General features: G+C 38.3%; 1 protein-coding gene across 1 annotated transcript; it reads left to right on the top strand.

Annotated features, from left to right (window-relative positions):
• Positions 1–10,843: 10,843 nt before the first annotated feature.
• On the top strand, positions 10,844–12,254 carry LOC112605859 (olfactory receptor 4X1; the record flags this gene model as incomplete). Its single annotated transcript, XM_025355788.1, is given in 3 exon segments — positions 10,844–11,140; positions 11,142–11,434; positions 11,894–12,254. Coding segments are annotated over 3 exon segments (951 nt in total), but the record flags the coding sequence as incomplete, so codon positions are not given.
• Positions 12,255–14,450: the final 2,196 nt, after the last annotated feature.

The following is a 14,450-nucleotide window of genomic DNA, read 5'->3' as shown; positions in this document are numbered from 1 at the left end:
TTTCCACAGATAACTCATGGTCGAGCTTATTTTATTTATATTCCCATCTACCTCATCCCCCATAACATTTTGAAAAAACTCAGGTATTATGTAATTTATTTTGTAAGTGTTTCAGAATGTATCTTTAAAAGATAATGATTCTTAAAATTTACCCAGAATAGTATTATAACTCTAATGGTGAATGGAATCATATCATTATGAAATGTTCCAGTTATAGTAGTTTTCTGCTTTTAAATATATTTTATATGATATTATTATAGCTTCATCAGAGGTCTTTGAGTTTGGATGGGTAAGCCTTTTTCCATTCTTTAACCTTCAACTTTTCAGTGTCCTTGTGTTTTAGGTGTGTTTCTTGTTAACAGTATAGGTTTGAATTTCTTTTCATCTAGTATATCCATTTTGGTTTATAAATTAGATTGTCTATTCCATTCTCATCAAATATAATAACTGATAAATTTACATCTAGATCTACAACCTTACAAACACATTCCAATTGTTTCATCTGTTCTTACATTTTTTGATTTAATCAAACACATTCTGTTTTCCTTTATTTTTAATTTTTTAAAATTTCAACTTTTATTTTAGGTTCAGGGGTACATGCACAAGTTTGTTATATTGGTATAATGTGTGATGCTAAAGTTTGGGGTATGATTGATACTATTGCCCAGGTACTGAGCATAGTATCCAATAGGTAGTTTTTCAGCCCTTCCCCCCTCTTCGCTGCCCACTCTAACAGTCCCCAGTGTCTACTGTTCCCATCTTTGTGACCATGAGTACCCAATGTTTAGCTCTCACTTATAAGTGAGAACATGTGGTATTTGGTTTTTTATTTCTGCATTAATTTGCTTAGGATAAAGACCTCCAGCTGTATCCATGTTGCTGCAAAGGACATGATTTTGTTCTTCTTTATGGCTGCATAGTATTCTATGGTATATATGTACCACATTTTCTTTATCATTCCACCATGGATGGGCACCTAGATTAATGCCATGTCTTTGCTATTGTGAATAGTGCTGCAATGAACATACAAGTGCATGTGTCTTTTTGGTGGAACAATTTATTACCCTTTGAGTATATACCCAACAGTGGAGTTGCTGGATTGAATGGTAGTTCTGTTTTAAGTTATTTGAGAAATCTCCAAACTGCTTTCCACGGTGGTTGAACTAATTCACATTCCCACCAGTAGTGTATAAATGTTCCCTTTTCTTTGCAGTCTCCCCAGCATCTATTATTTTTTAATAATAGTCATTCTGACTGCTGTAAGATGATATCTTATTGCATTTCTCGAATTATTAGTGATGTTGAACATTTTTTCATATGTTTGTTGGCTGCTGTGTCTTCTTTTGAGAAGTGTTTGTTTATGTCCTTTGCCCACTTTTTAGTGGGGCTGTTTGTTTTTTGCTTGTTGATTTGTTAAAGTCCCTTATAGATTCTGGGTATCAGACCTTTGTTGGATGCATAGGCTGAAATACTTTCTCCCATTTTGTAGGGTATCTGTTTACTGTGTTGATAGTTTCTTTTGTAGTGAGAAACTCTTTAATTAGTCCCACTTGTCAATTTTTTTGTTGTGGTTGTTGAGATTGCTTTTGAGGTGTTAGCCATAAATTCTTTGCCAACGCTGATGTCCAGAATGGTATTTCCCAGATTGTCTTCTAGGATTTTTATAGTTTGAGGTTTTACATTTAAATCTTTGAGCCATCTTGAGTTAATTTTTGCATATGGTAAAAGGTAGGGATCCTATTTCATTCTTCTGCATATAGCTAGCCAGCTTTCCCAGCACCATTTATTGAACAGGGGATACTTTCTCCATTGTTTATTTTTGTCAACTTTGTCAAAAATCAGATGGCTGTTAAGTGTGAGGTTTTATTTCTGGGCTCTCTATTCTATTCCACTGGTCTATGTGTCTGTTTTGTATTAGTACCATGCTGTTTTGGTTACTGTAGACTTATACTGTTGTTTGAAATCAGGTAATGTGATGTCTCCTGCTTTGTTCTTTTTGTTTAGGGTTCCTTTGACTGTTCAGGATTTCTTTGGGTTACATTATACATTTTAGAATATTTTTTCCCTAAATCTGTGAAAAATGACATTGGTAGTTGGACAGGAGTAGTGTTGAGGCTATAGATTACTTTGGGCAGTATGGCCATATTAAGGATACCAATTCTCCCAATTCATGAGCATGGACTATTTTCCCTTTCATTTGTGTGAACTCTGTTTTTCTTCAGCAGTGTTTCATAATTCTCCTTGTAGAGATCTTTTACCCCCTTGGTTAGAGGTCTTCCTAGATTTTTTATTTTTTGGTGGCAATTGCGAATGGGATTGTGTTCTTAATTTGGCTCTCAGCTTGCATGTTGTTGGTATGTAGGAATGTTATTGATTATTGTATATTGATTTTGTAATCTGTAACTACAGAAGTCATTTATCAGTTCTAGGAACCTTTTGGTGGAGTCTTTAGGGTTTTCTAGGCATAGAATCATATCATCAGCAAAGTGAGAAAGTTTGGCTTCTCCTTTTCCTATTTGGACGCTTGTTATTTCTTTCTTTTGCCTGATTGCTCTGGCTAGAACTTCTAGTACTATGTTAAATAGGAGAGGTAAGAGTGGGCATTCTTGTCTTGTTCCAGTTCTGAAGGGGAATGCTTCCAACTTTTGTGCATTCAGAATGATGTGGACTGTGGGTTTGTCATACCTGGCTCTTATTATTTTGAGGTATGTTCTTTTGATGCCCAGTTTGTCGAAGGTTTTATTGTGAAGAGATATTGGACTTTATAGAAAGTTTCTTCCTGTGTCTATTGAGATGATCATATGGCTTTTTAAAAAAATTGTTTATGTGGTAAATCACATGTATTGATTTGCATATATTGAACCAACCTTGCATCCCAGGAAGAAAACCTACTACATTGTGATGAATTAACTTTTTGATATGCTGCTGGATTCAGTTTGCTAGTATTTTGTTGAGGATTTTTGCATCTGTGTTCATCAGGGATATTGGCTTGTGATTTTCTTTTTTCATTGTGTCTTTGCCAGATTTTGGTTATCAGGGTGATGTTGGCTTCTTAAATATTCTGTTTCCTTTTTCTGCTTTTCTTAGTTGGGAAATTACTTATTATTTTAGTTTTTCTTTAGGTCTATTCTAGAGATTAAAAATTTATCCTCAACTTATAAAAGTCTAGTGTTGATTAGTACTGTAGTTCCTCTGTGATTATCTTACAGTTCACTAATTCTCTTTAGTCATATCTAATGTGCTATTAAAACCATTCATTGAGATCTCAATTTTAAATATTATATCTTTCATTTCTGGAATTTATATTTAGTCTTCTTATACAGCTTTCAGTTCTGTCTTGAAATTTTCAAACTTATCATTTAAGTATTTTTTTCCCAAGAAAGTAAGTATATTTTCTGAACTCTTGTCTGATTCAAGAATTTCATGCTCAATGAAATTTTTCATATGTAAAGCCAAAGTAAGTTAATCTGATTTCCTTCTTTGTGTATTCTACTAGGATCATTCTTGATTAAAAACATATTCTAGAAAATAAAAGAAGACTGAAAATCTACAATTTCAATATGGTATAGGATATTACATGGACGTTTCTGAAATTGATGTTGGGAGTATAATTTGATAAAAAGCTTTTTGAAATCAACTTGACATTATCTAAATAAAAAATGTTTACATCTTTTGAACTAGCATCCCACTTGTGAAAATACATCCTAGAAATCTATTTGTACATGTGAATAAGGATTTTCAATGTAGTAATGCTTATAATAGCAAACACCTAGAAACACCCCAAATGTCTATATATTTAAGAGCTGTTATGTAAATAAGTTTGCATGCATCCATCTGAAATACCACACATAACTAAAAAGCTATCAAGCAAATTCATACATACTGCTTTGGAAGATCACCAAGCTATATCTTAAATAAAAATAACGAAAATATACCAGGGAGCTGATAACTTTGGATAGCATATTTGTGTGTGTGTGTGTGTGTGTGTGTGTGTGTGTGAGAGAGAGAGAGAGAGGGAGAGGGAGAGAAAGAGAAAGAGAAAGAGAAAGAGGGAAAGAGAGAGGGAGAATAAATACATGCCTTTAAAGCTATTTGTGCATAATAATTCACAAGGGTTTATGAAACACATAGAAGATTTCATTTTCAGTAAGGACAAAAAATTCTTATACTGCAGGCTGTGACATTCTAAAACAAGGAGATATGAATAAAATGAACATCTACAATATTCACTAATACTGGAGTAAATTACATTTATTTCCAACATTTGTTTCTGCTTAAAGAGATTTACTTGTGGCACTATTCCTACCAGGGATAATGTGCTGCCACAAATCTCTCCCAGCACTCTCGATCATCTCCTATTTTCTTCCAAGTTATTTTCTAGATTTTGAATAATCTTCCAAATAGATGTAGAGAGAAAGGTGCTGACAGCCGGTAGGGGTAGGTAAAATGCTAGCTGTTTAAAAATCAGTATGGACTGATTACCTATTGCTTGAGGTTTATAGCACAGGCCCTGGAGTCAGACTGTCTACTTTTAAATTATAACTCTGTCACTTGGCAAGTGTGATAATCAGACAGTTTCTTACTAATTTATGCCTCAGCTTTCTTATCTACATAGTGGGATAATGTAAGTACTCATTTCATGCTGTTGTTCAATAATTACATAATATTTCACCTAAAATGTTTGGCAGAGTATTTTAGTAGGAAGATGAGAAAGGCTGTGGCTATGACAGCAGCCAAAGCTATTTCATTTGAAACTGATAAATTAGGGCATTATTAATATAACATGTAGAAATACTTAACATAGATTTCTTTAAATAGGAGAATACCCTGGGATTTAAAAATAAAGCTTGAGGGTGGTGGTGGGGGTGGGCTAGAGGAGGGATAGCATTAGGAGAAATACCTAAGGTAGATGATGGGTCGATGGGTGCAGCAAACCACCACGACATGTGTATACCTATGTAACAAACCTGCACATTCTGCACATGTATCCCAGAACTTAAAGTATAATAATAAAAAAAGATGAGAAAAATGGGGAAAAAAAAGAACTTGAGTTTTTATAGTGTTTCAGGAGGGACATGGAGAAAAGGAGTAGGCCACACACTTATACCCTTGTTTCATGGTTTATTTAGCCAAGGACACAGAACTTTGAAGAAGTAGCAGGCTGCATAGAACAGAAGCAGGTGGGAGTGGGGAAAGCTTGTTCATCTTTCCACTGGCTTGTTTGCTTCCTAAAAAGACATCAACTGCCAATCACAGATTCTGAGTGGGGAGGTACTGGAACACCTCGTCATTCGACCAGACTGGGCAATTTATCGGTTTTATAGGTTTGAACCATTCTGTTAATTCTTCTGAGCCTCAGTTACCTATTCTGTCAAATAGGAATACTAGTTACTCCAATAGAGTGTTACTTTGACTGTATGTGAAATATTGGAAAAGTTGAAAGATATAATAATGCCCAACACAAATGTAATGTGCTGTTGCTTAGGAAACTATGTCTAGCAGCTGATATAGTCAACTTGAGCCTTTCTGAAGCCCCTGCATGTGAAAACCACGTGTTAAGAATTTGTGATAAAATGCTTAGAACTTTAAGAACAAGCAGTTGGATGGCTCTTACAGTAGGTGTTAAGAGAGAGTTGGTTTAGCCAAGCTACAAGTACAAGTTATTTTTCCTCTTTGGCTGTTTTCACATCTTTAAACTGAATGTACTGGACAGGACGAATTTGAGGGGGCTAATCATGCGGGAGGAAGTAGAAGTTCATGTGTGCATGCATGTGTGTGTGTGTGTGTGTGTGTGAGAGAGAGATAGAGAATGAATACATGCTTTTAAAGCTATTTGTGCATGATAATTCACAAGGGTTTATAGACACAATATTTCCTTTTCAGTAAGGACAAAAAAATTATTCTGCAGGCTGTGACATTCTAAAACAAGGAAATATGAATAAAATGAACATCTACAATATTCACTAATACTGGGGTAAATTACATGTCTAGCATGCTGTGATTCAGGTGACATGTCCAAAGTTCCTCTGTGAAGTGGTCCAGGTCCACTTAGTTAGAGTCTTCCTGGAATTCACCAACATCCTTGGTCCAATGAGGCATGAGGGCAGAAGAATCTGCCAATGGCCCCTTGAGTGTGTCTTTGGTGGGGACAGGGGGTGATGGGATGTTAGATTCTCCTCTGTCACTTACTTGAGAATGGAGAGGGAAACCCATGGAGGCCAGAATATGCGGGGCTTCATCATGAGGGAGGAAGTAGAAGTCCCCTGTTTTATAATTGGATTAATGAGAGATAGGTTCCCTAACCTCTGAATGAAGCAGTTGGGAAATTGACTTTTGCTTTTCTCAGAAACTCCCCAGAGACAGGGTGCTAGAAAAGTTCAGGGAATTCAGTTCTCTGACCTCAACTTTCCATTTCATACATCTTAGATGCTTCGGGGCCTCTCAGGCCAGCAATCATGTCCTCAACTCTCCTTTTAGTGAGTTTTAGGGCAGACTGACTCTATTCTATTCCCCTACAACTTTCTTAGCAAGAAAGTCATTAAGGACTGGACTTGGCACATGGAGGGGTGGCATCAATGGCACGTGGTGAATCCTTAGGGAGAGGATCAGCATTTAGCAGTGCCTTTTAGGGGTGGAACGATTTCAAGTCAGTTACATTTATTGAGCCCTTACCATGGATGGGCAGACCTTCAGGTGGGGTCTTTGAGACACATTGGTGCCTTCTGTTGTTACTCTTGCTTCCACATGTTTTCACACATGGTGAGTCTTCATAGATTTGCTCACTCTTTCAGCTGATGAGGCAGACCTTAGACATCACCCCTTAAAGCCTCAGCTGCTTAGTTAAAGGACAGGGTGACAAAGTTACTTTATAGTTTAGCTTTGAGCAGATGTTACAGTCATTGGCACCAGAGCCACTGGTAACACGGCCAACATGGAATAGTTTGCAAAACTAGTTTTCTGAATCAACAGCTGAATAATGTATTTTTAAAGCAATATTCTTTTGATAAATTCAAAGGATCTGGCTAAGATGTTCTCTTATCTGGCCTCCTACGGGAGAAAAAAAAGTATTAGCCTATCTGTGCCTGAATGGAGATTAGTCTATACAGAAATCTAAAATTTGCTGGGAAGAAATCTTGAACCAAGATCTCTAAGTTTTAGACTAGTGAACAGTGACACACTATTTGGATTTATTTGATCTCTTTGTCTTTAGACTTTGTTAGTGAAATAAAACTTTTTTTTGGGATGACTTGGTGCAAGGGAATTAGTGTTCTGCTTACAAAAAAAAAATCTAGAAGATAAGTTAAGAACTAAGACCACAAACAATGTTCAAGGAAGTTCATTCACCTAATCTTTAGTGGTGCATGCTTGGAATTAGTTTCAAAATGAGGAGCTTATTTTTTTTAGATTAGCTACCCTCCCTGCATGTACTTTAACCTCTGTACTGTTTATAGGACACCTCCAGTGTCTTAAAAATAGATGTAATAGCAGATGGAGGATTCAGGGATCACTCCAAAACCACTTCTTAACATCTACTGTGTTCTCAGCTGTGTGCAACGTGCTATAGAGGATGTAACAGACACTCAACCAGTCTTCAAAAGGTTATATCTTCACTGAGAGACCTGACAGATGTGCATGAACTAGATAGAGAATAATTGGTGACAAAGTCTTAGAGCTTAGATCTCAAGTCCCAAAGGCAAATCTTGCAGAGTGCTTTCCCTGGCAGCCCAGTTTGGCTGGCTCCTGAAACATTTTCTCCTCTCCAGGGCGTCTAAGCTCTGCACAGGCTGCCTGGGAAGAAATTACACCTTTGGCAAGTAGATAACTGAAGTCAGATCACATTTTTTGTTTCTCCTAGAAGTTTTATTTTTATTTTTAAAAATTTAATTTAATTTTAAGTTCTGGGATACATGTGCAGGACACGCAGATTTCTTACACAGGTAAATGTGTGCCATTGTGGTTTGCTGCACCTATTAACTCATCAAAGACCTAGAAGCAGAAATACTATTTGACCCAGCAATCCCACCGCTGGGTATATACCCAAATGAATAGAAATCATTCTATTATAAAGATACATGCACACATATATTCATCGCAGCACTATTCACAAAAGGAAAGACATAGAATCAACCCAAATGCCCAATGCCCATCAATAATAGACTGGATAAAGAAAATGTGGTACATACACACCATGGAATGCTATGCAGCCAGAAAAAGGAATGAGATCATGTTCTTTGCAGGGACACAAATGGAGCTGGAAGCCATTATCCTTAGCAAACTAACACAGGAACAGAAAAGCAAACACTGCATGTTCTCACTTATAAGTAGGAGTTGAACAATGAGGACCACACTTTTGTAAATTTTCTTTCTTCCTGACATTTTTTTTTTTAAAGATTTTACTCTTCCACTTGGCTTTGCCTTTGTTGTAAACATGATTCTCTTCCTTGTCCATGTTATTATTCCATTCTGGAAGCTGGATTTTGGTGAGCACCAGGTGGAAGAGTCAATGGATTTCATGATCTTTAAAGTAAGTGTTGAATGGGAAACTGAGACGCCTAGTTCTAGTTCAGGCTCTGCACCAACCAGCTGTGTGACTCTGGGCCCCAGATTCCTCTTCTGTAACATGAAGAATTCATGAGCCCCTTCCAAATTTGACAGCTTATGATTACTCTGCATAGGAAACTAGGATGGAGGGAGGCTTCTGCATCTGACTTCTCTGTGATAGGATACCTTTGGAGAGAAGAATGTTGGAAAAGGCCAGTCAGTCCAATCTTATTTTTCAAAACCTCACAGTACATGAGGTTCTATGACAGGAAAAGTGAAATAAGAAACCACAAAGCAGGGACTGGATTCATTTTAAATATTTAGAAATTTTCACAGACATTGTTTACTGAGGTCAGGCCCTCCTTAAGATTCTGTGTGTATCCCCGTTTTAGGTTTCCTTAACTGTGAATCCTGGAAATGTCCATTTAATGTGCTGTCTGATTAGAACACAGACTTATGTTTCAGGGTCTCTCCCTTTGGCCCTGCCAATTAAAAAGTCAGTATTAAAGTATTTTAGACATCGCAGGCAAAATGTCACTACCATCGTCAGTGGTTTATACATCTAGTGACCTCTTTATGAAATTCTCTCTCAAAGGTTTTTCATTTTCATGCAGAGGTTTAATACATGTTAATTTCCTTTTAAAAATTCTACTCTAAATCCATTCAATTTTTAGCTTTTTAAGACAATTTGATGATTATATTGTGTAGACATCTTGTTCTGTTAACCTTTAATAGCCTTGGATTAAAAATACAACAACTAATCTTTTAAAATCAGAAGACGATAGTGGTCCTTGCAAATCCTCTGAGTGGACCTCTCATTGATACTCCAAACCAGAAGTAATTAAAGAAACAGAGAACATTTGCTTTCAAGCTAAATTTCTCAGAAAATACTCACCTAGTGATAGAGTCATTGTTCCCGTGAGGATGAAACCTGCCCATGTAAGATTCCTGCCTTCTGTATAAACATCCTGTGTGTGAAAGATTGGTATATGGCAGAAGGATCAGCTGGGTACACGGAGGAGCATGGTGGGGAGCTAAAGGGAGGGCACAACAATGAGGGGATGGCACTATGGCTGTTTTATAGATCAGGACTGAGGCTCAAAGAGGTTTCGTCACTGGTTCCAGGCCACACAGCTCCTCTTTGGACCAAGGTTTGTATTTTCGAGATGTAAATGCTTCTACCACATCTCTGACTTCTGCAGAGCATCTTATAGTGGTTCATCGTATCAATCTTGCCTTATACTATCCAGTGGAATGAATTTTCTACACTGAGTGCTAACATTTCTCAACCCCAACCTCAGATCTGTGAAGCTAACCAGGTTCCCTAACAGGCACAAGAAAGAAACTGAGAAGAGGAAAGGAAAATCACAAAGCCTCAATCACTGTCCTCGGAGGAAGGTATGGAGAAGGGGAAATTCATGAGGCCGTAACAAGTCAGAAGGCATTTCAATAATTAGTTAAATTGCGGTAAAATACACAACAGGATTTACCATCTTAACAATTTTTAAGTGTATAGCTAAGTAACAATAAAATACATTCACATAGTTGTGCAGCCATCACCACCTTTCATTGCCCCAAATTGAAACTACCGTGAAAACACTAACTCCACATTCTTCCTCCCCATGCAGTCCCTAGCAGCCACCATTCTACTTTCTGTCTCCATGAATTTGACTACTCTAGGTACTGTAGGTGCTGTATAAGTGGACTTATACAGTATTTTTATTTCTGTGACTTAGCACGTCACTTAGCGTATTCAGTCCCATTTTATAACGTAGCTGACTGTTCTAAGGGCTTGTTGTAGATGCTTAACCCTGGGACCCTTTAATCAGAACCCTGGGACATAACGAGTCTGCACAAGCAGAGGTAGACGTCAGGCACTCTTTAGGCATAGGAGATGTAGTGGAAGCATATATATTTTGAGAAACACAGATCTGGGCTCGAATAAGAGCTGTGTGGCTTTGGGCAAGTGACTAGACCTCCCTGAGTCTCAGTTTTTTCTTATCTATAAAATGTCCTCTGATTTTTCTTGTAAGCATTCAATCAACATGTGCTAGATCAGCAAAAACACTTCAAGGCAGCAACACTACAAAATCGAGGCCTATGTTGGGAATAACATCAAGCAGCTGATATTTGCTATTTTGTTCACTTGTCTCAGAACACGTTTTGGGGAAAACCGAGGGAGAGAACAAACTCAAGAGGGCGCAGAATGATGATCGTCCTCAGGCCTGGCAAGGATGTTTCTAATGATTGAGGAGAGCTCTTGGATTTCTGTGATTCCAGGCTGTCGGCTCCTGTGCTTTAAACTGTGGCTGCTATAAAAAATGTGACTGAAATAATTTTCCTGGGATTTTCCCAGAATCGGAATGAGCAGAGGGTCGTTTCTGTGATGTTTCTCCTCATGTGCACAGCCGTTGTGCCGGGCAATGGCCTCATTGTGGTGAACATCCTGGCCAGCAAAGGGCTCATCTCCCCCGTGTATTTCTTCCTCAGCTACGTATCCTTTGTGGAGATCTGTTATTGTTCTGTCGCGGCCCCCAAGCTTATCTTTGACTCTTTTATCAAGAGGAAAGTAATTTCTCTCCACGGCTGCATCACCCAAGATATTTTTCCTCCATTTCTTTGGTGGCACTGAGATCTTTCTCCTGATGGTGATGGCCTACGACCGCTATATGGCCATCTGCAAGCCCTTGCACTACACTGCCATCATGAACCAGCAAATGCGTAGCCTCCTGGTGGGGGCAGCATGGGGTGGGAGCCTGCTGCATTCTGTTGGGTAAACCTTCCTCATTTGCCAGCTCCCCTTCTGTGGCCCCAACATCATCGACCACTGCTTCTGTGATGTCCACCCAGTGCTGGAGCTGGCCTGCGCAGACTCCTTCCTCATTAGCTTACTGTACTGTCACGGCACCCCCAAGCTTATCTTCGACTCTTTTTTTTTTTTTTAATTTATTTTTATTATTATTATACTTTAAGTTCTAGGGTACATGTGCATAACGTGCAGGTTTGTTACATATGTATACTTGTGCCATGTTGCTGTGCTGCACCCATCAACTCGTCAGCACCCATCAACTCGTCATTTACATCAGGTATAACTCCCAATGCAATCCCTTCCCCCTCCCCCCTCCCCATGATAGGCCCCGGTGTGTGACGTTCCCCTTCCCGAGTCCAAGTGATCTCATTGTTCAGTTCCCACCTATGAGTGAGAACATGCGGTGTTTGGTTTTCTGTTCTTGTGATAGTTTGCTAAGAATGATGGTTTCCAGCTGCATCCATGTCCCTACAAAGGACACAAACTCATCCTTTTTTATGGCTGCATAGTATTCCATGGTGTATATGTGCCACTCATCAAGAGGAAAGTAACTTTCCTCTTTCCGCCGGATGATGGCGGCTCCATCTCTGTGGTCAGCTTCTCGGTGCGGATAGCTTCCTACCTGATCATCCTGCACTCCCTGAGGAGCCACAACTCGGAGGCGCGGCACAGGGAACTCTCCACCTGTGCCTCTCATGTCACAGTGGTGGGCCTGTTCTTCATGCCTTGCTCCTTTGTCTGCATGAGGCCCTGTGTCACCCTCCCTGCAGATAAGATAGTCACCGTATTTTACACGGTGGTCACACCTCTCTTAAACCCTGTCATTTACTCCTTTAGGAATGCTGAAGTGAAAAACGCCATGAGGAGACTCGTTGGGAGAAAAGTAATTTGGGAAGAGAAGTAGATGATTTAGTTAGGGAAAATAGGAGGAGCAGGGGAGAGGAAATTGGGGCACCTAAGATCTCACTCTGCATCTACCTTGCCCAATGGAGTGAGTGGCCTTGGGCCAGTTACCTTCTTTTTTGAAGTTTCAGTTTCCTCATCTTATGGGGTTGGACAAGATCGAAGGGGTCTCTAGGATGGAGTAAGAGGGGTCTTCTCCTACTGTGTTTCCAAATCTGACAGTGGTCTCGAGACAGATTGGCTGGTCTAGAGAGAATAAACTCTTCCAGAAAACCAGGTCAGCCTGGGAATGGTGAAGAGGGACGTAGGGGTTGAGAATGACTGTCTTGGGGAAGAGTAGTCAATATGTCCTACCAGTTTGAACATTCACATGATTGGAAAGTCTCTTGACTTGACATACTGAGGTTTTGCTGAGAGGGTTTTGGGCAGGCAAGCTGACTGAGAAGGGTTTAGTCCTGAGAATGGAAGACATTGACTCTTGTCAAGAGATTTGCATGAGCTCATACTAGCATTAGACTCAGGGTTCTCAAGAATCCAAAAGAACCACAGGGAGATTTTAAGCAAATGGAAGGCACTGGATGATAATATCGACTTTGTAGGCGCAGGTTTTATTTTCCATGTATCATTAACATTTTGTTTCCTATTATAAAAATCTCTCCTGTTCACGCTTGTTCCCCCTTTAACTCCCTGTTTTCCCTCCTTCTGCCTCTTATTGTTTAACCTTTTCCTTTTCTCAGTCTGTTGGCCTCTTGGCTTCTTGTAATCATATATATGGTTAGAGCTGACATAGTTGCATTTATCATTTGTAGGGCATTATGACATGTAGGTATAGGAGGGGGTGTTATTGCCCCTATTTTACATGGAGAATTTACTCAGAAAATGTTGTCTAAAATCACAGAGTAGGTAGAGTGAGGATTTGAATTCGCATTGTCTGATTCTGGAAGTCATGCTCCTTTTTTAATCATCCCACATCTGCACCATCAGGGAGTCTAGCCCACACCTTCCTTTTAAATGGTAGGAAACTCTTAGAAACTTTAGTGCACCCGAAAGTCATTTGTATTTTAAATCTTTTATTCTATATACAATCTTATAAATCCTTTTAAAAATATGACTTTGATGACTTTAGATCATCATATGACATTGATATTGAAAACTTAAGTTGTTCATAATATTCTCTCATTATCCTTTATTTTCTACAGAATTGTAGTGATATCCTTTTGCCTTCCCAGTATTAAAAATTTGTGCTTTTTTCTTTTCCATTTCATTTGTTTTGTTAATATTTGCAAAGGGCCATTGTTTCACTTTGTCTAAAATTTTTCTGTTTTTATTTTCTCTGATTAATATCTGTTATCTTTCCTATATCCTTCCCTCTAGATTGTATGAGGAGTCAGGTAAAAACTTAGCTCGTTGATTTTAGACCTTACTTCCTTTCTAATATAAGAATTTAAAACTGGGATGGAACTGGAGATCATTAGGCTAAGTGAAATAATCCAGACATGGAAAGACAGACATCACATGTTATGACTTATTTGTGGGATCTAAAAATCCAAACAATTGGACTCACGGACATAGAGAGTAGAAGGATGGTTACCAGAGGCTGGAAAGGGTAGTGGGAGAATGAGGGGGAGGTGGGGATGTCAATGGGGAAAAAAAGTAGAATAAATGAGACCTACTATTTGATAGCACAACAGGGTTACTATAGTCAATAATAACTTAATTGTATATTTTAAAATAACTTAAAGAGTGTAATTGGATTGTTTGTAACTCAAAGGATAAATACTTGAGGGGATGGGTATCCCATTCTCCATGATGTGCTTGTTTCACTTTGCATGCCTGAATCAAAACATCTCATGTACCCCATAAATATATCTATCTACTATGTACCCACAAAAATAAAAAATAATAATTAAAGAGTTTTAAACTATAAACTTTAAAAAACAATACTTTAGCTGCATCCCACGAAATTTCACAAGTATTTTTATCATTCAGTTTAAAACATAATCTCATTTTTAATGATGTCTCCTTTAACTAATGGATTATTTAAAACTATGTTGTTTAATTTTCAATTATTTGGGACTTTTCCTTGATATCTTGTTGTTATTGAATCCCAGTTTAATTCCGTTGTGGTTAGAGAGTATTCTGAATAATGCCATTCCTTTTACATGTGTTAAAACCTGTTTCATAGCCAAACCTAAGG

The sequence above is a fragment of the Theropithecus gelada genome, chromosome 14 (genome assembly GCF_003255815.1).
Source record: "Theropithecus gelada isolate Dixy chromosome 14, Tgel_1.0, whole genome shotgun sequence".
Classification (NCBI taxonomy): Eukaryota; Metazoa; Chordata; class Mammalia; order Primates; family Cercopithecidae; genus Theropithecus; species Theropithecus gelada.
The sequence above is the reverse complement of the archived record's forward strand: the minus strand, read 5'-3'. Positions and strand labels throughout refer to the sequence as shown.